At 36.0% G+C, this 23,129-nt stretch overlaps 1 protein-coding gene and 1 long non-coding RNA gene across 2 annotated transcripts; one reads left to right on the top strand and one right to left on the bottom strand.

Moving 5' to 3' along the window:
* Window positions 1–125: 125 nt before the first annotated feature.
* Window positions 126–4,207, bottom strand: LOC113563088 (serine/arginine-rich splicing factor RS2Z32-like). The gene is made up of 2 exons (XM_026974197.1): window positions 3,616–4,207; window positions 126–1,203 (listed from the first exon to the last, which is right to left on the bottom strand). The coding sequence occupies exons 1-2, from the start codon at window positions 4,183–4,185 to the stop codon at window positions 1,201–1,203; spliced, it is 573 nt and encodes a 190-aa protein (XP_026829998.1). The 5' UTR covers window positions 4,186–4,207; the 3' UTR covers window positions 126–1,200.
* A 10,862-nt stretch (window positions 4,208–15,069) lies between these two features.
* LOC105281446 lies at window positions 15,070–15,938 on the top strand. Its single transcript, XR_003407293.1, has 3 exons — window positions 15,070–15,238; window positions 15,438–15,596; window positions 15,884–15,938. It is a non-coding gene; the product is annotated as an uncharacterized LOC105281446 (long non-coding RNA).
* The last annotated feature ends 7,191 nt before the right edge of the window (window positions 15,939–23,129 follow it).

The raw sequence follows: 23,129 nt of genomic DNA, 5'->3' as shown, positions 1-23,129 counted from the left end.
CACATGCGCATCTTCCATCGCTATATATATGTATCGATTTATATACTTCGATTAAATACATCGCTGACATTGCTGCAATTAATTCGACTTTCTTTTTTTGTTTGTTATATATTATAGGGCAAAAATTGGTTTATAATCGTTGTTCTTTATTATGAAGAATACAGTGTCGAGGATTGGAGTCAGAACGGTCACTCGCTTTATTATCACTTTCCGGGCTTCTCGTTACGGTTGCTCTTCGCCGATGTTACCAAATTACTGAAACGTCAAATGTCTGTATGTCTCCACAAGCAAGCGAATTTATAATTTTCTCTGTGGCCTTGTTAGATGTCAACAGAAGACGACAAACAGGTGATCGATAGACACAAACCTGATAAATAGAATTTCAAATTCGAGCATCGCAACGTCGAATGCCTACAGTTAGGCCAGCCCTGACATAATGACCGTCCTCGGTCAAGAGGTCGTAACAAATATAAATTGTATAATATTAAAATAATGATCGCACATTACATCTCGCCGAAATATCGATTCGAAAACTAATTTTAATAACGGATCCAAGGCTTCATTTGATCAGGACCGACAATTCCTGTAAATGGTACGCGTGTTAACTGAAACCCCTCTACATCTTTAATGACATATCGGTCATTGTCTAAAACCTTCTCTACAACATAAGGTCCCTTGAATTTCGGTTACAATTTCTTATTTACACTTGGTGTCACATCTCGATTCGAAATCATTACATAATCTCCTTTCTGATATCTGGTCGTCGGCTTACGCTTCCGGTTATAGTTTTCTTCATTTGCCCGCTGGCACTTCGCAATATTTTCGGAGGCCTTATCACCTATCGCAAGCAGATCTCTTTCATCTTCTCCGTCCGATTCCAACACAAGACGCAAACTATCACTAATTTCGCCCAATTGATTAATCCCGAACAGTAGGCGACTCGGCGTTTCTCTCGCCGAACGACACACAGAATTATTTAACGCAAATTCTACCGCGCCTAAAACCTTTTCCCAACGGTTTGGTTGTTCTGACAATTTCGCTAACATTGGTGTGATAACTCGGTTGAAGCGTTCTACTTGTCCATTTGCGCGAGGTGTCGCCGTCGCTATCAATACGTGTTCGACGGTTTGCTCAGTCAAAAATCCCTTGAAGGCTTCAGAAGTAAAACCAGTTCCTCGGTCACTTATAATACGACGGGGTTTACTGTAATTTTTTAAATATTCTTTTAGATGTTTGATTGCTTCCGCAGAAGCCGTGGATTTGCACGGGTATACTTTAATAAACTTCGTGAACCCGTCAACGATAGATAAAATATATTTCATTCCATTACTCGGCTCAAGCGGACCGTAATGGTCAATGTGTAAAGTTCGAAATGGAAGATTATTTTTTTCAATACTATGTAAAAACCCTTGGGATCTTCCACTGAGCGGCGAAAATTCAATACATTTTAAGCAATTATCGATATATGTTTTATTCTTTTCTCGCATCTGTGGGAACCAATATACCTCTCGGATATTGTCAACTACCTTGTCTACGCCTAAATGGCCCAAATTGTCGTGACTATTTCGGATTACGTTATTCTCCATGCTCTCAGGAACATAGAACAAAACTTTATTATCATTAAACTTTCTATAAACTAATCCGTCACGTAGTTCAAAGTACTTTTGTTCGCTTTTTTCTAGTTTCTCACGCAATTCTTTAGTTTTCTCATCTTGCGTCTGCTTGAGAGCTAATACAGTTTCGAAGGTATTCGGCTCTAACACGAGTATATTATCGCATCGACTCAATGCATCGACATGCGGCATCCTGGATCCCGATCGGTGTTCAATCTTATAATCGTAACTTTGGAGAAATAAAGCCCAACGCGAAATACGTGGATTGATACTCTATTCAGCTAACGCAAGACGGAAACTATTGCAATCTGTAATTATCTTGAAATGCATGCCGTACAAATAAACATGAAAACGTTTGACCGCGTAGACGACAGCCAAACACTCTAATTCGAAGCTCGAATATTTGGACTCCGCCAAGGTAGTTCGCTTACTGAAATAAAAGACCGGTCGGAAGAATCCATCCGGCTGCTTCTGTATCAGTATTGCGCCGAAACCGCTTGCACTTGCGTCGCAATGCAATTCTGTTTTTAGATCCGATGAATAAATCGCCAAAACCGGTTTACTCGCTAATTTATTTTTTAACTCAACGAACGCATCATTTTCTTTTTGATCGAAACGGAATGTGGCATTCTTCTTCAGCAAATCGTAAAATGGTTTTGCCACGACGGAAAACCTCGGAATAAAACGCCTGAAGTAACTCGCAAGGCCTACGAAACGTTGTACTTCCCTTATGCTACGCGGGATCGGATACTCCAGAACAGATCTAACGCCCTCCTGGCTAGGTCGAACTCCAGATTCGTCAATCAAATAACCGAGATAAGTAATCTCACAATAAAGAAACGAACATTTATCTAAACGGAAACGTAACCCACTTTTCCTTGCCAAGCGGAAAACTTCCTTCAAAATAGAGATGTTCGCTGATTGTTTCCGTAGCTATCAAAATGTCATCTAAATATATTAAAATCCGATTTCCATTAAGCAGTATACGGAATATTGACCCGACGAATCGTTGAAAGACCCGCGGAGCGTTAGTAAGCCCAAAAGGCATTCTTAAAAATTCGAATTGTCCTAAAGGTGTAACAAATGACGTACATTTTATCGAAGATTCGGAAACTTTAACATGGTGAAACGCGTTTTTTAAGTCAAGTTTTGTAAAATATTTTTTCCCACGTAACTGATCAATGCAATCGTCAATGTTCGGTGTCGGAGAATTCTCCTTCACGGTAATTTTGTTCAATTCTCTATAGTCAACACATAAACGTATCTCACCGTTCTTCTTCCGAACCAATACAATAGGATTAGCATAAGGAGAAGTACTCGGTCTAATCACCCCTCTCGCACATAAGTCATCTAAAATTTCGCGTAATTTTTCTTTCTCGCTAAAAGCCAAACGACGAGGTCGAAAAGTAATCGGTTGGTCGTCCGTGAGTTTAATTGCCAATTCTACATTACTGATTGGAGGCTCAGAGTCTAGAACGTCCTTTTCCCAGAACATTTTCTCCAATGCCGAAGATGTCTCGAAATTTATTTCCGGATTGATATCTAATTTTTCTGTTACACTTTCGGGCGTATCAACATAATCGATTTGCATAATGTGACCGACATGAGTATCCGGCTCACTTTCGATCGCGTTTGAATTTACTTTCTCGATCTTGAACTCACGGCCCAAAATGACTTTAATTAGAGGCGACAACAAATAATCACGGCCAAGTAGCGCGACGTGAGACATCGTTTCGTCCGGAACAACAAGAAACCGAATATTCATCAAAAAATTATCGACATCCACGACCTTCTCGAAAATGCCCAGAATCTCCAACGGCGATTGATTTACTCCAAGGTATGTCTAATTTTGAGGTAATTCTGTATTGTACGAACCGACAGGCAATAAACCGACTTTTATCAAACTAACTGGCGATCCCGAATCAATTATCGCGCTAATAACAAAATTAATATTACTGTCATTGTTCGGAATTGTAAAAGAAATTGGAATCGGAAACGGAACCTCAGGACGCGTTGGCTGAATGAGATGGGTCGAAGTCTCCGTTGATCTCGATGTCCCCTGCGTTGGAACAGTGCTCGCCGTCGGACGACTCTGCGTACAGTTCCTCGAATGATGCTCCAGGCTGCCACAGCAATAGCAGGAACCCCATTCACGCTGCGGCTTCGTGCAGTCCCTTTTAGCATGGCCAACCTCGTTGCAGTTAAAACAACGAGCCTCCTTTGGACGAGTCGCATCCGCTCCCGCCGTCGGCTTCACAGATGACGGCTTCTTAACAGTTCGATGATCTCGATCACTCCTTGGTTGCTCATAAAGTGTGATCTTTTTAAATGCGTCTAAGAGATCCTCCACCCTTTCATAGCGATTCATCCTTGCTTGATCTCGCAATCGGGTGTCCGGGATACCATCGATCATCAGATCAATCAGCTCCTCTGGGTCGACAGTGATTCTATTGGCCAGAGTCGTCTTCTCGAAAACGTAGTCGCAAAAAGATTCGTCTTTACGCCACAAGCGATTCTCAAATTCCTTCCGCAGTGCTAATTTGTTTGGACGATGGTCAAATATGCCACTCATTGCATTCACGAGCTCCTCAGCTGATATCTCTAAATGACCAGGCCTCGAGTGGAACCACCTCAATGCTTTACCTCGTAATCGTAAACTTATCAAAATTTTAACAGCATTACTGTCCAAATGGTACGTATCTTGTAAGAGTTCCAATTGTTGTCTTCAATTTCGGAAATCATTCTTCTCTCCCGAAAATTCAGCCAAAAGATCAGCAATCGTCTTAATGCCGATCGTCGACTGCATCGTAAGTGCGTTCGAACCAGACGAAGTTTGCAAGTCTCGCTCACGCTGCATAAGTTGGATTTCACGGCGCAAAAGGTCTCTCTCCCGTCGAAGGAATTCCATTTCATCTTGCATAAGATCGGAATGGTCTCTCAACTGTCCGTTTGTTCTTCCGCTCTCCTGCCGATCCTCACCCGTCACCGACGGGACTCGAGCGGTTTCCTCGATCTCTTCGTTTTCCCCAGATATATCGAAGTCTGGATCGACTTCTAACAGTCGCGCGAGAAGTTCATTTTTATTTCCGGAAACGGGCAAGTCGCGGGTGCGTAGCTCTTCCTTCAGTTCGGAGATCGTCGAACTACACAAAGCTCTCTTCTGACCGCCAGGCATATTGTCAGCAAAATTTCACACAAACACAAAATTATTCCGAAATCTAAATACGGCGATTAACGAGCAAAACTGTACACCGTAACGAGGCATATATCCCACTTCTGATTTACTATAGGGCAAAAATTGGTTTATAATCGTTGTTCTTTATTATGAAGAATACAGTGTCGAGGATTGGAGTCAGAACGGTCACTCGCTTTATTATCACTTTCCGGGCTTCTCGTTACGGTTACTCTTCACCGATGTTACCAAATTACTGAAACGTCGAATGTCTGTATGTCTCCGCAAGCAAGCGAATTTATACTTTCCTCTGTGGCCTTGTTAGATGTCAACAGAAGACGACAAACAGGTGATCGATAGACACAAACGTGATAAATAGAATTTCAAATTCGAGCATCGCAACGTCGAATGCCTACAATATGGATATGTGAATAATATGTAAATATCCACTAGATATCTTCAATAATTACTTGGTGAATATGGATATATAAATAATATATAAATATCCAAAAGATATCCCCTCTACCCAGCAAACATTTTGGTTGTGGGATGTTGCCAAATGAGAAACAAATATCAGCGGAACTGTAATGCCAAAGCCAAAGCCTACTGTGTCCTCAGTTGGTCTCCAATGTGAACCAAATCTGACGAACATATTCCACAGTCAAATTGACGACAACATTAGAGCAGATCTGACAATAGAACGGTGAAAATGTTGCATATTGACGGAAGTGTGCTAACAGAATTGCAACAAAGTATGTTTTCCATTTGCGACCTTCCGACAAACATAATTTGTTACCACATTTGCAATTGCAGAAAATGTTATAAGGAATAGTTATTCTAGAGATATAGATATTTTGTATATCTATTAAATATCGATATGTTATCCATAATAGACCGCCGTATAGTTAGCAGACAAATATGATAAATCTTATTTTTTTTTATTGCAATCGTTTGGGAATCATTTGCGAAAGTTTAGGAAACAACTTTTAGAGTTTGGGAAATAATAGTTTTTTAATAATTAATGAAAATTAGTTGAGTGTATAGTTAGCAGACATCATTCCAAATAATTTCCTTTTTCGCTTATTTCAACGACAAATCATTTGGGAAATACGCCTATAATGTTTTCAGAGTTTGGGAAATAATGATTTCCCCTCAAAATCGAGTTGAAAGACATCACCCAGACGTGCAGTATAATCTAGGGACTTTTTGACTGTAGGCTATATAATGGAAAAACGTTTATAATCTTTGATATTTCTCATTGTTTTCCATTTCAATAATTTGGGAATCGTTTGGGAAAGTTTAGGAAACCACTTTTAGAGTTTGGGAAGTAATGGTTGTTTAATAATTAATGAAAATTAGTTGAGCGTATAGTTAGCAGACATCATTCCAAATAATGTTCTTTTTCGCTTCTTTCAACGCCAAATCATTTGGGAAATACGCCTGTAATGTTTTTAGAGTTTGGGAAATAATAATTGCATCTCAAAATAAAGTTTCATGTCATCAACCAGGGCATCTATCACGTAACTTTTCCCCTAGGATGGAAAATGAAAGTTTCTTCATCTCAGTAGTAAATCATAACGTAAAAGTTCACGAGAAATTTTCATTTTTCATCATTTGCATTGCAAGTACAATTAGTACGATTCCAAATAGGTTTTCAATTCATGTGAAGCGAGGTTCCACGTAAAGCAAGGTTCTATATTGTAACTTCCACGCAGTACTTTTTTTTGGTCACCTAAAAGTTTTTTTTTTTATGTGGAAGAGTACTAGGTGACGGGCGAAGCCCGTCTCCTCGTGCTCTTCCACCCAAGCATATATACTTTCCCAGTATAAACTTTCTTACTTTAATATTATTAATTTTTTATACTGGGAAAGTATATATGCTTGGGTGGAAGAGCACGAGGAGACGGGCTTCGCCCGTCACCTAGTACTCTTCCACATAAAAAAAAAAACTTTTAGGTGACCAAAAAAAAGTACTGCGTGGAAGTTACAATATAGAACCTTGCTTTACATGGAACCTCGCTTCACATGAATTGAAAACCTATTTGGAATCGTACTAATTGTACTTGCAATGCAAATGATGAAAAATGAAAATTTCTCGTGAACTTTTACGTTATGATTTACTACTGAGATGAAGAAACTTTCATTTTCCATCCTAGGGGAAAAGTTACGTGATAGATGCCCTGGTTGATGACATGAAACTTTATTTTGAGATGCAATTATTATTTCCCAAACTCTAAAAACATTACAGGCGTATTTCCCAAATGATTTGGCGTTGAAAGAAGCGAAAAAGAACATTATTTGGAATGATGTCTGCTAACTATACGCTCAACTAATTTTCATTAATTATTAAACAACCATTACTTCCCAAACTCTAAAAGTTGTTTCCTAAACTTTCGCAAATGATTCCCAAACGATTGCAATAAAAAAAAATAAGATTTATCATATTTGTCTGCTAACTATACGGCGGTCCATAATAGATATGGACATCAAATAGATATGTAGATATTTATTAGATATTTAATGAACATTTTGTTCTGTGTGGGCACTTACTTAAAAAAAAGTTTAGCTACGTACTGATATCCGTTGTCAAGTTTTATAATGTTAACCCCTTATAGAGATAATGGTCATTTAAACCATCTACAAAGAAACTTTAACACAAAACTATCCAAAACATGTGTGGTTATCGAACGTGCTTTTGGAATGTTGAAAGGAAGATTCAGAAAAGTAAGATATATTTATATGTACAATACAGAAATGATACCGTTGGTTATAATCACTTGTTGCATCTTGCATAACATATGCATAGACAATGAAGATGCACCTATGGCATTTGATCCAATAGAAATGCAAAATGATGAAAATAATGACGAAATTGCATTTATGGACGGTGCAGAAAAAAGAGATGTTATTTCTCGTATTTTGTGAAAAAAATTGTTTGATTAAATTAAATGTGTTCTATTAAAATTAAATTAAATTATAAACATATAATCTTATTAAATATCTTAAATACACAATCTTAATAAACGTATCTTGGTGAACTTATTTTGTTAAGTACAATACAGATATTTCTAATAAACTTATATATTAACAATAATAATAATAAAATAACATTACAAATAACATTTACAATTGTACTGCTAAATGTGATTTTATTATTTTAATTAATAAATAAATGTATTAATACATTTCTAAGTATTTTACTAAATGCTAGCCCAGGCAGCACATGTTAGCGTAATATATGTTTCTTAGACGTATCTAATGTCTAAGAAACATAAAGTACCATTTGAGAAACGGTTTAAATAGAAACCGTTTCTAGACCTAAATTTCAAAAACGTATTTTTCACGTTTCCACAAAAACGAAAAATTAATTTTATTAAATTGATTCGAAATTATATAATTAATATAGAAAGAATAATAATTTCTTAAGTTCTTCTAAATTTGTGAGTATTAATTATTTCGTTTTAATTCGTGAGTATTAATTAGTTTACATCGTTTCAATGTACTCAATTATGGAACAAGAGACAAAAATCAACACAAGTGTGTGTGTGTGTGTGTGCGCGCGCTTAAGTATACATAATTTTACACTTTTGAAATGCAGAGATTAATTTCAATAATTATGAATTTTATCTTGGTAAATTTCAAAGTGTTGGATATATGGAGATTTTGTTTTTTATAATTACGTGAAAGCTATTTAAAAACTTTTTTCATTGAAAATGATTTATGTATCATACGTCCTTTTATGTAAGTATTATATGTCATGTCCATTTATGTGATGTGATGATTCTTTTGTAAGTGAAACAAAAAAAGTTGTTTTACCTATTTTATTTTTAAATTTATGTTTTTATTTATATATTTACATTTCGCGGAAAAATAACATAATTATTGCGCGCGCTGGCATCGAGCGCGCGTTCGCATGATTGGTAGACAACCCAGTGAGCATTGTGATATCAAAAAGAGCTCTTCAAGTAATCAAGTTTGAGAGTTGGACTTCTGACAATGCCATCTTGAAGATAACATAATGATGTCAATAAGCTCTCTAATGCGTCAATATTTGAGACAAAAAGACATCACATAAATGACATCTAAAGGAATACAAGAATTTGATATCTTATAAATGTCAAGAAAATGTTAACATTAAGAATTGCTATTTACTAGTACTATTTATATGAAAAAAAGATAAAATAACCGAATATATGTATTACATATATAAAATTTTATTATACGTACATATAGAATATAATATTATAATATTATAAAATCATTTTAGAAATTACATTTTAGCAATACAAAAATAATTTGTTTATAACATACAAAACTATAATTTCAAAAATAATAGAAAATACTGAATTGGTGTATGTATATGACTCACATATATACAGGGTGTCCCGGGTTTTAACCGACAAACTGCGGGAGCATATTCTACTAGTGGAAATAAGAAAAAATTCTTATATCGAGTTTGCTTAGAAATGCTTTATTACAAAGTTATAAACCAATATTGAAAAGAAATATGAGATAAGTAACAACGGAACATAGTGTAGAATTTGGAAGGTCGAAGATGTTTATGTTATGTGTATTCACATGTATTCATGTTCACTATGTTGAAACGATTCAGTATGATTGCTACTTTCACAACAGTAGCTGTTAGATTTCAATCGTCGTGTGAACTAGCAATTACTATCAGAATGCCAAAAGTGTTTTGGCATTCGATACCCCCTCCGCGACCCCCCGCGAAGATCGTATAAATAGGATGAAGCGATCGATACTGCAATCAATAATCCCTTGATTATTAGAAGAACGACATTAGAAGAAGCATTAGGAGAACGACATGGCAGCATACACATACGAAGAATACTACGATATGCTGATGGCACTCGGCGAATGCAACGGGCAGCATAACGTTGCTGCAAGAAGATACGTCGAATTATACCCAAATAGACCAAGACATCCGTCGGCCCGTGTCATACTTGGTGCAGCGCAAAGGTTGTACGAAACAGGGAATGTCCTGCCGAACAAACACGACACAGGGAGAGATCGTCGCGCAAGAAATTTGCGAAATATGGAGACAGTTGTTTGCGCTGTCGAGCAAAATCCCGAAACAAGTATTCGGATCATTGCTCGAGAACACAATTTAGCATATTCAACCGTACAGAGGATCTTAAAAGAAGAAAAGCTGCACGCGTTTCATTACACCCGCGTGCAGCATTTACAACCAGAAGATTATCCTCTGAGAAGAAGGTTCTGCGAAGATTTTATAAGAAGAACAGAACAAGATCCCACATTCCTTCTCGTGTGATATTTAGCGATGAATCGCTATTTACGCTATTATCGCTATACACAGAAGGTATAATTCGACAACATGCCTTTGGGCAAGAATCCGCGGTACACGAGTCGGAATTCGATCGTTAAGATGATTTATTTTTGATGCAGAATGCTTGGAAAAAATCCAGCGAAATCTATTTTAAGAAGTTTTCGCTTGGCAAGATATGGAACGTTGTTAGCGAAAATTTCGCATGAATTTTAGGTCCGTTGTACGAAGAGCAATAATCCAAGCGTTAACATTTCGGAAGAATCGACCAATTCTAACGGCAGTACCGTACGTAGGTTGCGAGTTATTCAGGCCGATAGGTTTCCGCTGGAACCATTTAGATCTGCTGGAAGAATCAATTCCGTTTGTCAGAAAAGATGATCGTTTATAAAAATAAATTACGAGTTTAAACGGTTTGGCGATATTCATCGGATCTAAAACGAATGCATTGGACGCAAGTGCAAGCGGTTTCGGCGCAATACTGATACAGAAGCAGCGATGGATTTTCGACGTCTTTTATTCAGTAAGCGAACTACCTTGGCGAGTCCAAATATTCGAGCTTCGAATAGAGTGTGGCTGTCGTTACGCGGTCAAACGTTTTCATGTTATTGTACGGCATGCATTTCAGATAATTACAGATTGCAATAGTTTCCGTCTTGCGTAGCTGAATAGAGTATCAATCCACGTATTTCGCGTTGGCTTTATTTCTCAAAGTTACGATTATAAGATTGAACACCGATCGGATCCAGGATGCCGCATGTCGATGCATTGAGTCGATGCGATAATATACTCGTTTAGACCGAATACCTTCGAAACTGTATTAGCTCTCAAGCAGACGCAAGATGAGAAATTAAGAATTGCGTGAGAAATAGAAAAAAGCGAACAAAGTACTTTGAACTACGTGACGGATAGTTTATAGAAAGTTTAATGATAATAAGTTTGTTCTATGTTCTGAGAGCATGGAATACGTAATCGAAATAGTCACGAATTGCCATTTAGCGTAACAAGGTAGTTGACAATATGAGAGGTATATTGTTCCCACAGATGCGAGAAAGAGTATACAGGTATAGTCGATAGAGTGTTATTCGATATTGAATTTCTCTTTCATAGATCCAAGGGTTTACATATTTGAAAAAAAAATCTTCGATTTCGAACCAGATTGACATTCAGTGCTGAGAGTATGGAATAATATATGTACATCGTTGGGTCACGTTTATAAAGTATTCGCGTGCAATCACGCTTCTGCGAAGCCATTCACATTAAAGAAATTCAAAATAACCGAGAAACCTGTATTATAAGGAAGCTGTTTTACTTCGAGTTCAAGGAGATTTTTGAACATGAGAAAGTAACTGTATTGATACGACGGCGATATTTCGGCATGACAATAACGCTTAACCGAGTTATCACACAATGTTAGCGAAATGGTCAGAACACAAACGTTGAAAAGGTTTTGGCTTATAATTTTGCGTTTAAAATTTTGTTCGTCCAAGAACCAGTCCTATGTCGGGATAATAGAAATTATATAGTTTTCTTCTACGCTAAACATTCGAACGTCGAAGCATTGGCCTGTTGATTGTCGAGCGCAGTGGAACGCACATGTTTGTACACGTTCGTGTATTATGTAGTCGGGTTTTCTTTTGTGTGTGCCTAGGCTATCTTGCGAGTATTGGCGCTTTGGTTAATTGAATTGTTAACCTTATTTCCCATTATTGCCTTGAACGGAAAGCTGTTCTGTTCCGCAAAAAGAAGAAGAGTTAGGCTCGGGCTCGATTTCATCATCATCTCTCTCTCTGTCTCTCTACAGAAGGTGGGAAAAGCCAGTCTATTAAGTATAAGCATTGTGTACTGATTTATTAATATATTCTAATTACATGATTGAGAATTTATTACCTAATTAAGAAATTTATTTATTGAAACAAGTTATCTCGACATAAATATTCTTAACCTATAAATATTGTTACGTATCCGGACAGACTTCGGACATAACAATATCATATGATATTGTAAAGAAAGCAAGACAAATTAAATAAAGCAGATAAATTGTTTCAATAAATAAAATTCTTAATAGATAATAAATATGCACTATATCAAAATATAAGACGTGTATACCTTATATACACATAAAAATTCCCCTTAAAAATATACACATAAAAATTGCAATAACAACATATATTATATTATATTATTATATATATTATATATTATTATGTTATGTACATTATATTCTGGCTGCGCGAACGCATATGAAGTTGTATTTTCTGTGTCAATTAACACTAACGGAAATATTTTTATAATTTTACATAGACTTATACAACGTGTTTGAAGTGAGCCTACATATGGATCAGGAAAAAGGAATACCATTTCTCTCTGAAAAGCAAAGGAAGAGAATTATTAAAAAGCAAGTAAATGAGTTGTTGGAAGAGTTAAATTATACCCAGCAAACACAAAATATAACTATTATGTAACACAGAAGTAACACGTAATATAACAACTGTTATATGTTATTAATGTTGAAGTTGCATAATTTACTTTGTAACTGCAATATAACTGCGTTACAAAACTGTTATATTGCTCTGTTATATTGGGTCGTCCGGAAAGTTCGTGCCGATTTTGAAGGAAAATTCAAAGGCAACATTTTTTTATATCGATAAATATTTATTGACTTATGTATGCACCGTTTTGTTTCACAACCTTTGTCCATCTTTCACACAACTGGCAGATTCCATTCTCCCAGAACTTCTTAGGTTTCTCGGCGAAAAACTCCTCAAGGTGGTTTTTTATGTCGATCAAAGAGTTGAAGTTCTTGCCGCTAAGAGAATTTTGCAAAGACTTAAATAAATGAAAGTCTGAAGGTGCAATGTCTGGTGAATACGGTGGGTGAGGTAGCACATCCCAGCCAAACTCCAACAATTTTTGTCGGGTAGTCAAAGAAACATGAGGTCTGGCATTGTCCTGATGGAACACGACGCCCTTCCTATTAGCTAATTCTGGACGTTTTTCCTGAATCGCTGTCTTTAATTCGTCCAGTTGCGAGCAGTACTTATCTGCATTTATCGTTTGGTTGTGTGGTAGGAGCTCATAATATAGGATTCCTTTCCAATCCCACCAGACACAGAGCATGACTTTTTTTGGATGAAGGCCGGCTTTCGGAGTGGTTAATGCTGGTTCATTTCGCTTACCCCAGGATCTTTTTCGTTCTACATTGTTGTAAATGATCCATTTTTCGTCACCCGTCACTAATTGCTTCAAAAATGGTACGTTTTCGTTGCGCTTGTACAGCGAGTCGCAGATGGAAATGCGATCCATTAAATTTTTTTCGGCCAAATTATGCGGAACCCATACATCATAGCGACTTACGTAACCAAGCTTCACTACATGATCGTGGACAGTGGTTTTCGATATTTTCAATATCTCTGCTAATTCACGTGTCGTGTAGCGCGGGTTATTCTCGATCAGTGTCTTGATTTGGTCATCATCAATAGTAGAGGGTCTGCCCGAGCGTTCTTGGTCTTTAAGGTTAAAATCACCAGCTCTAAACTTAGCAAACCACTTACGTACGGTTCTTTCAGCTAAAGCGCCTTCTCCGTAAACAGAACATATCGAATTTGTTGCTTGTGAGGCATTTTTGCCTTTCCGGTAATAGAAAAGCATCAAGTGTCTAAAATGTTCTTTGTTTTCTTCCATCTTCAAAAGAGTACAAAACTGACACGAATCAATTTATCTGAAACAACTTTTTTCCTAAAGATGCGTTGAAATGTCACCTTTAAGCATATGTATATAAATCGTATGTTTTCAATAACATTGATATATTCAGATATGTTCCAACGCCATCTATTAAAAATCGACACGAACTTTCCGGACGACCCAATACATTGGTTATAATAATATAACAGTAATATAACTGAAATATGCGATATTATATAACTGTAATATTTGCATATTCTGTCTATGTTATATATCATTTTTAACATTCAGATGTCGAGTTGTCCGGTAGATGGCTTCGTTTCTCGCATGCAAAATATAATACAAAATATATATAGGAACGGTGATCACGGCAGGGCACAACTTGTATCATAAGTCCATTTCTACGATGAAGTGATACATTTTTGAACGAATAATAAATAAGAGGAATGCACGAACTTGTACATAACGTTTAGGAAAATAAATTAAACATACACCTGTAGTTGTAGAGAGAGGAAAAAAGAATAAATAATAAGTATTCCATTTATATAACATTTAAATAACATTTTAGTAACACGTTATATTATTGTTATATTACTGCAATTTCGTTTGAGTGGGAAATTACAACTAACATATACGTTACATGTAACGAACATGTTATGTTGCGTGTTACATTCTGTTATATTATGGCAATATCATTGTTATATGACTGTGTTTGCTGGGTAGTCATGCCGATTTTTATGACTGTATTCTGTCACAATCATCAACATCACATTCAACCAGCCATGCGCAATGTGATGTATATCAAGATGTAAATGTGAATTTCAATATTACAAAGAGTCATGAAAATAATGAATTCCAAGATAAGGAATCATCCAATGAAACTTCTGACACAGCAAATACATCTGAGAAATTTGATGACACTTTTGAAATGATTCAAGAGCCTGACATTACTAACAATAAGAAACTTTGTTCCTCACACGACAAAACATTATCTAATACTTTTATAAATAGATTGAGTAATTGGTCTTTAACTCATAATATCACACTATCAGCTTTAAATGATTTATTAGCATTATTGAAAGAATTTAAATCTGATATTTCATTATCTGCAAACTAATTTTCAAGTACGGTTTTGACAGGATTTTTTTATATTTACAAAATCATAATAGCACGGATTAGCATCGATTGCGAACAAACTAAGTTAGATTTTGTTATTTTGTCAATACTTTTATTTGTCTAAACGTTACATGTTCTTTTCAGATTTGTTTCGTGTTATGATTACAAAATTAGGAGCATTAGAAAACTATGAATATACTTCTTTCAATAGTGAAGCAACTTATAGTACACTTCCGACTATCGAAAGTATCTCATATGGAAGGTGTTCCCAAACTTCCAGTTGACAGTGATGAAAATTTGGAAGAATTCGAAAGGTTTTTGGGTACTAATACAAATTTTGAGTACATGGTAATTGTTATTTCTGTTGTCCTCTTTATTTGATCTATTCATCAGTGTCAAATAGTGTTAAAGTTAAACTTTATGTTTCGACACTGAAATTCTTACACTACAATTTGAAATTCTTTCTTTTGTATTGTGATTATCTTTTTTTATTGCTTTATGTTTTTCATATAAAACTAACACATTAATTATCATCGTTGTTTGATAGGTTAATACTTTAAGCATATCAGGTGCACAACTGTTTCTCAGATCAGTAGAAGGACTTTGGAAAGAATAATTACAAATAATTATGCTAGAAATTTTAACTGGGCAGGAAGAACACCGAAGAAATCTTTCAAGATTCTTAAAATAAAGGACTTAGTCATAGGTTTGTCTTGTTTTTTCTTCTTTTATAACAAATTTTATATAAATACTAATCATGATAGACATATATACATACGATATTACATATGTTAATTTCTTATTGATGTTTACATATAAGTTTTGCGCTGAAATAATTATTTTCTAATTAAATTTTCTTCCAAAAACTGTATTATTGTTGAATCATAATTTCACATGTTTATTGTTGTATCGTCTTAATTTGTAGTATTGATCAACATTTATCACATTTAATATATGGCATTTGATCATATGTAAATTTATCTCCTTTTTTAGCTATTGTCAAGGCTATTGAACCAAATGCTGCAATATATGATGTAGAAAAGTCCATAAAAGATGGACTCAAATTAGCACTTCTTCGTGTAACCTTATATAGCCGATTCCAGGGCATTGAAGACAAATTCAAGAAAAGTATGATTTCTCATCGTTTCAGTTTCGATATTAATGTTTATTTTGTATTTACATATTTCTATTATTCCATTTCAAGAATTTGAGATTTATTATTTAGTAATTTGCAGGACAATTAGGAATATGTATTATCATAGTATTCTGCAATGTACTCGCACTCGTCACTGAAACGTGTTCTCATTGAAGCATTAAAATAAGTATATATCTCTTTACCACCTAATAATGTATCGCAAAGATGACCGATAATATAAAAGCACTGTTAGTTTTTATGTTATAATGTTATGCGTAATACAATTATGTAATTAAAAATTAAAACCAAAATCGATAAAAACTTTTAGTTTAAAAACTTACATTTAAAACTTAAATTTAAAACTTAGTACATATATGTATACGCAATGTGCAATATTATATACTTTTACACATTTTTAGTTGGCGATGTTCCTGATACTTTAACGGTGGTAAAAAGATATAACAAAACTTATATACTTTAATACCATAAAAATATCAGTAACAGTTTAGCATTTTATTTTATAATGTTTCAATTTTATATTATGTATTAGTTTAATATTACATTAACATTTAGTTTATTTTGTAGCTTGTGTGTGTAATGCTTTTACAACTTTTATATGCGTTAATTTATTTTATTTTAACGTTGTTATTTACTCTTTAAACATTAAGTATCACATTTATTCTCATTTATAATACTAAAAACATCGTACTTTTAAGTTGTACCGACATTTTCCTTATAAAACATATACAAAAAAAACCTGAAATTTTAGTACAAATGTACAATTCTAAATTGTGTTGTATTTCTAAAATATATTATTTATATAATTATGTTCTGCAAATGTTATCAAAAACAGAATATGAAGTTCACATATATATACAGGGTGGTCCTGAAATTTTACATGTATATATATGTAAATATAAAAATATAACTTTTAATAAAAAGTGTAGTTGAATGTTTAAACTCTACATGCGCGCGTTCGGAGGGGAACCTCTTTGGTCGCTCTTTTTTTATCGTCATTGTGTGTGTGTGTTTGTGCGCGCGCGCGCGTGCGTGTGTGTGTGTAGAATGATTGTAAAGGGAAATTCAAAGAAAGCGTCTTCTTTGATATAGTATATAAGGTGTAATTTTCTATATTACCAATACCAATTTCAGAAATCATTTAAAATACTTTTATATATCAAAGTTTTATTTATATGATAAAGCATAAAAAGATATACGTTCAGCTTTCCAAATGATTTTTGTACACTAAAAACCAAAGTGACAAATGTTGTTTCTTAATTTGCCAAAGAAATTTTATATGAAGCATCATTGATAAATTTTCAAGCAATATTTGTCATTATTATTAATTGCACAAAGAGTATATTTAGAAAGCATAATATATCAGTATCTCACAGGTAGACAGTGTTAAGTCACATTTGTTGCAAAAACAAAATTTTTATATTTCATGAATGAGGTTGTTAAGGAAATGTTAAGTTAATTCATAAAATATAAAAGTCTAGTTTTTTTACAAAAATGTTACTTAACACTGATCTATCTTTGAGGCACTAATATATTATAGAATTGATATTTTTCTGACGGTTTCTGAAACGTTTATTTTCCCGAAAAAGAAACGTTTCTCCTAACGTTTTTTTGGTGGACATTTTTCTCCTAAATAAACGTTTCAATAAAATGGTTATGAAACGTTACGGCAAAACGTTGATGAAACGGTTTTGAAACCAATGTGTGCTGCCTGGGAGATAAATAATTTACTATTAACAATATTTTTAATTTTCTAATATCTAAAAAAAAACATGAACAATGCTTATTAAGATTTACTTTATTTTTATTTTTCAAATATTGTTTTAAACACTTCTTTTACACTTATCTTTATTTTTTTAATGCTTTTCTAATAAGGACAAAAAACACGTTCTTTTTGGTTATAATTTTCTTTATGATGATTTTCTCTTTGTGCTTTTAATTCTTCAATCCAGGAAGGTATTTTAGATTTTCTTTTTCTTATTGGTCGATTCTTTAAAACGTTGGTTGATTCTGTTAAATTTAAGTCATTTTCTTCGTTTTCCTCTTCATTATTGATTATTTCGAAACCTCGTGTACTCGATGCAACCCATACAGCACAAGATCGTTCTATGATCATTCATAGAATAATATCGGAGAATGTTTAGAATATTCTCATATAATGCTTCAGAGTTTCTGTGAACCTTCCATGGAACATTTGAAGTAGACAAAAACTCACATTCTCTGAATGTTCTATAAATATTCTGTAGCATATTCTATGCACATTTTGCGTATGTTTATGGACTATTTCTATATATATTCTATAGGATATTCTACACTCTAAATAATAAGTGTTTGAAATTTCAAACACTTTCGTTGTCGCCGTTTTCAAGATGTTTATTAATGTTTGACATTTCAAACATTTATAAGTGTTGGGTTTGTAGTTGGTGTTTAATTATATTAATTATATTATTAAGGTGTTTGATTTTCTACTTAATTGAAATTTCCTGCAAATCAAATGTTTATATGTTTTAAGTCTAACGAATTTGTGGCGCGTAGTGGATGAATTGGTTCCTAGAGCGAGAGATTACTGCATCTTAGTCCGACCATCAGATTATCAGATATTCCCAGTGTATCGCGATTTAATAAATACCTTGTTAGGCAACTCTTGCTCGCGAGAAACTGCGCCGCGAGCGCCATCTGGTTTGCTGAAATTTTGTAAGAATTCAGTGCTTAAGTTTGTGTTTGTTTCATAAGTGTGTAATTAGAAAGTGTTTGAAATATAAATCTGTTTGACTTTCTAATAATCAAACACAAATTGTGTTTTATTTTGTTCCCGTTTAAAAATCAAACGTATATATCTGTTTAATTTGACTCATGTTTGATTTTAGCAAAACAATTTTAATATATATATATATATAGCAATGTTTGATACAAAAGTGTTTGAAACTCAAACGCTTTTCCACTTGCGTTTGATAAGTCAAACATTTCTGCTTAAATGTGTATAATTCAAACACTTACGATGAAGCCATTTTTAGAGTGTATAGGATATTCTAGGAATATTGTGGGAAATATTATAAGAAATAAAATATTTGTTGTTATAAATGGGTTAAAGACACCACTCAGCAGAGTTAAATAAACTGAGATATATTTCTCAGGTTACACAGCGTTACAATAACGTAAGAAAATAACTTTGTACTCTTTGCAAAACGAACAAAGGAAACGTGAGCATGCGTGACCATCGAACGCAATTATCCGACTCAAACATATATATATATATATATATATAAAACAAAAAGGCGCGTTTATAAAAAGAGTTGATAACAACCAATAAAAAACATTTCTCATAAATAAAACTAGTAATAACCCATAAATAGTACTAGCGAACTCTATTACCAACAATATTATAAGAATATTCATTGAAATATCATTAGAATATTCTGAGTACTTACCAAATAACATTTAGAACATTCGTGGAACTGTTTATGAATATTCTTTTCGAATATTCTTAGAATATATGGAAATCATGTTGTTAGAATATTCTCCGAATATTTTGTGCTATATGGGAATAGACAGTGGTGTAACTTCTGGGTTTTTCCTCAACATATCATGCATTATTTCAAAATATTCCCACGTTTGTTTGGCTGCACCAGTATGATTCTTTGTATCTCTGATCTTTTTGTATCGTTTTTTCATGCTATTCCATTTGATGTAGCAGTTATCTGTAGTTAAATTATAACCATTACCATTAAGGGGATCCTGAAGGGGACAGCCTCATTTGCGCACAGTACAATTGGACACGTTGCAAATGGACACCGTGATATTAAACATATAAGGTTGCGTACCGTTCGATTGGACATATTACTTTTGCGCACAGTGCGTTTGGACACATAGTTTTAGCGCACCGGTTGATTGGACACCGTTGCTTTTGGACACATCATATACTTTTGCATAATTTTGAATAAATATACACATTTATGTAATAGATTTATGAAACTGAATATTGTTATTAATTTTATTTTGCAAATAAACGTTTGTAATATTACAGTTCTTTCGCGCACGTATCTTTCTCACACAGTTCTTTCGCGCACGTATCTTTCGCACACAGTTCTTTCGCGCACGTATCTTTCGCACACAGTTTTTTCGCGCACGTATCTTTTGCGCACGTATCTTTCGTGCATGTATCTTTCGCGGACGTATCTTTCGCACACAGTTCTTTCGCGCACGTATCTTTCGCGCACAGTTCTTTCGCACACGGTTCTTTCGCGCACAATGCGATCAAGCACATATACCTCTTGTCTGATAAAGTTACTACGCTCCAAATTGTTACAACCGCGATCTCTCGCTGACTCGATTCCATACTATATCGAGGTCCACAGGGTTGGTTAGAATTAGATTAAATGTTAATTAATCTGCATGTATTACAAAAAAGTTAATTACACTTAATCTAACTCTAACCAACCCTGTGGACCTCGATTCCATACTATATCGAGGTCCACAGGGTTGGTTAGAATTAGATTAAATGTTAATTAATCTGCATGTATTACAAAAAAGTTTTTATTTTAGGAGGAGGAACCCGTCATGGGCCCCCCCCGCGCTCCTTGGGCGGAACGCGCGGGGAGTGTGAGACTCTTACTCACTAAACCTACCTCCATCTGCCAGTCCTGGCTGTGCGAGGCGCAGGATCGGTCAAACGACACTTCATCCGCGCCCCACTTTGCCCGGTGTACTGTCCCTTGCGCCGGTGCGCTGCCCTTGCGGGCCCTAACCCCACCCACGGAGTGTGGCAGACCACCACTCCGCGGGGACCTCCCCTCTATGTTTGAGAGGAGGTTTTAAGGCGAGAGCTGACATTCCCAAGTCATTCCTCGCCCGTCCATCCCTAAAACTCCCTGTTGGAGGTCATGGTGTCCTGCGACCCCACGATGATGATGGCCCGGACAAACGCCTCGACGACCTATCACTCGAGCGCCCGGGCAAATGCCCCACCGACACTCTACCCCCAACAGGTGTCGTCGCGCCTTCCGCCCCAACTCCCTGAGTTGGGGTCCACCCCCTACGACTCCGGAGGGAGGTCTCCCCGACCTCCCTCCCGAGTCTCCACCGCTCTCCCGTCCCGGATGCGACAAGAGGGCCGCCGGTGCCGTTACAACACCCTGCGGCCCCCCCCCCCCGCCTTCATCCGTGGCCGGGACCCCTCCGCCCGACCCCTGGTCGGCGCACACGCTCGGCCCCCTCCTTCCGAAGCATCACCTGCTCACAGAAGGAGAAGACCGCCCGCCAGTTTCTCTCGCTCCTGACCATCTTCCCCATGACGGTCGGGAGCGAAAGATCCTCCCCAATTATATCCGTAAGGACACGGCGTTCCACCCCCCACGCTGGACATTCAGCAAGGGTGTGGTCCGCCGTGTCCCTTTCCGCCTCACAGTGGTGGAAGTGCGGTCCGTGCTCCTTCCCGATACGACACAGGAACTTCCCGAAACACCCGTGTCCGGAGAGAACCTGTGTCGTCCTATACGTCAGCGTCCCCCATCCCCTGTCCACCCATTCGCAGAGGATGGACTGGACGGCCCCGGCCACCCTCCGACCCGATCCTCCCGGGTCAGAGAGTCGCCGCTGCCACTTCAGCAGCACCGCCCTTCTCCCCTGGTCCCTCAGGGTCCCCTTTGCCCGGGCCGTCAGTACGACACCCCTTTCCCGCAGGTCCCGCCGGGGACAATTTATCGTAGTAACTTTATCAGACAAGAGGTATATGTGCTTGATCGCATTGTGCGCGAAAGAACCGTGTGCGAAAGAACTGTGCGCGAAAGATACGTGCGCGAAAGAACTGTGTGCGAAAGATACGTGCGCGAAAGATACGTGCGCGAAAGATACGTGCGCGAAAGAACTGTGTGCGAAAGATACGTGCGCGAAAGAACTGTGTGAGAAAGATACGTGCGCGAAAGAACTGTAATATTACAAACGTTTATTTGCAAAATAAAATTAATAACAATATTCAGTTTCATAAATCTATTACATAAATGTGTATATTTATTCAAAATTATGCAAAAGTATATGATGTGTCCAAAAGCAATGGTGTCCAATCGACCGGTGCACTAAACCTATGTGTCCAAACGCACTGTGCACAAAAGTAATGTGTCCAATCGAACGGTGCGCAACCTTATGGCTGCTGCATTCGTTTACGCAGTAGTTAGTGCATCCACTGCGTATCTCATCTGCTGATCACGTGACATAATTTGCCGAACGCACTCCTGCGTGAACGGCTGCGCGTGTGCGGATTGGTGCGGAGTGTTTTGGAGCGCTTCAAATGGGACTTTCAGTTGCGTTTCGGTAAAGCGGCTCGGTACATATCGTTAAGTAAATTTTAGCAATTTTACAGCAGTAATTTTTAAGATATTTACCCTTTTGTTTAAAGGTTAGTTATTACTTGTTTTTTAAATATCTGAAGCACATTTCATTTAAAAATTTAATTTTTAGAATAATAATGGACGTGATATTGAATAATGTTATTCATATCATACGGTAATGGAACTGATCGACAGTGATAGTAGCTCAGATTCTGATTTATGGTTAGATAGTAAATAATTTAATTATAATTTTAAAACGCTTCCATATTGAACTTGGGCTGCGTTCCGATTTTCCAAATAATTTTTGATTTAGTTGGAACATTTCAAAGTAAAATAAATTCGTGATTTAGGTTTATTGGATCAGTTTAGAACATAATTTATTCAAAGTCTGTTGTAAAGGAAGTGGTAAATGAAATGTTCTACCTTTAACTTTTTGTATATTATATATTAATATATTTAATTTAATTTTAATTATAATTTTGTAGGATCAATTTGCAGAGCTTGTTCTTCACCTTTCTCGTTCTTTATTTTTATGAAATAACTCATTTTCAAGGCAGATCCCATTCATATAGAACCAAGGCTGCGTTCCATTATTCACTGCTAGAGACCTTCATAATCTCACAACATTTCGTAAACGGTCTGTTCATAAATAAATAATAAACATCTCTATAACATGGAGAGCTCTTAATACAGCATCAATAACGCAATAGTAAAACACGTCTCAAATATTATGACAGAATAATTCAATTATATTATTCAATTG

Source organism: Ooceraea biroi, chromosome 12 (assembly GCF_003672135.1).
Source record: "Ooceraea biroi isolate clonal line C1 chromosome 12, Obir_v5.4, whole genome shotgun sequence".
Lineage (NCBI taxonomy): Eukaryota > Metazoa > Arthropoda > Insecta > Hymenoptera > Formicidae > Ooceraea > Ooceraea biroi.
Note: the sequence above shows the minus strand (reverse complement) of the source record. Positions and strands in the feature narration are given on the sequence as shown.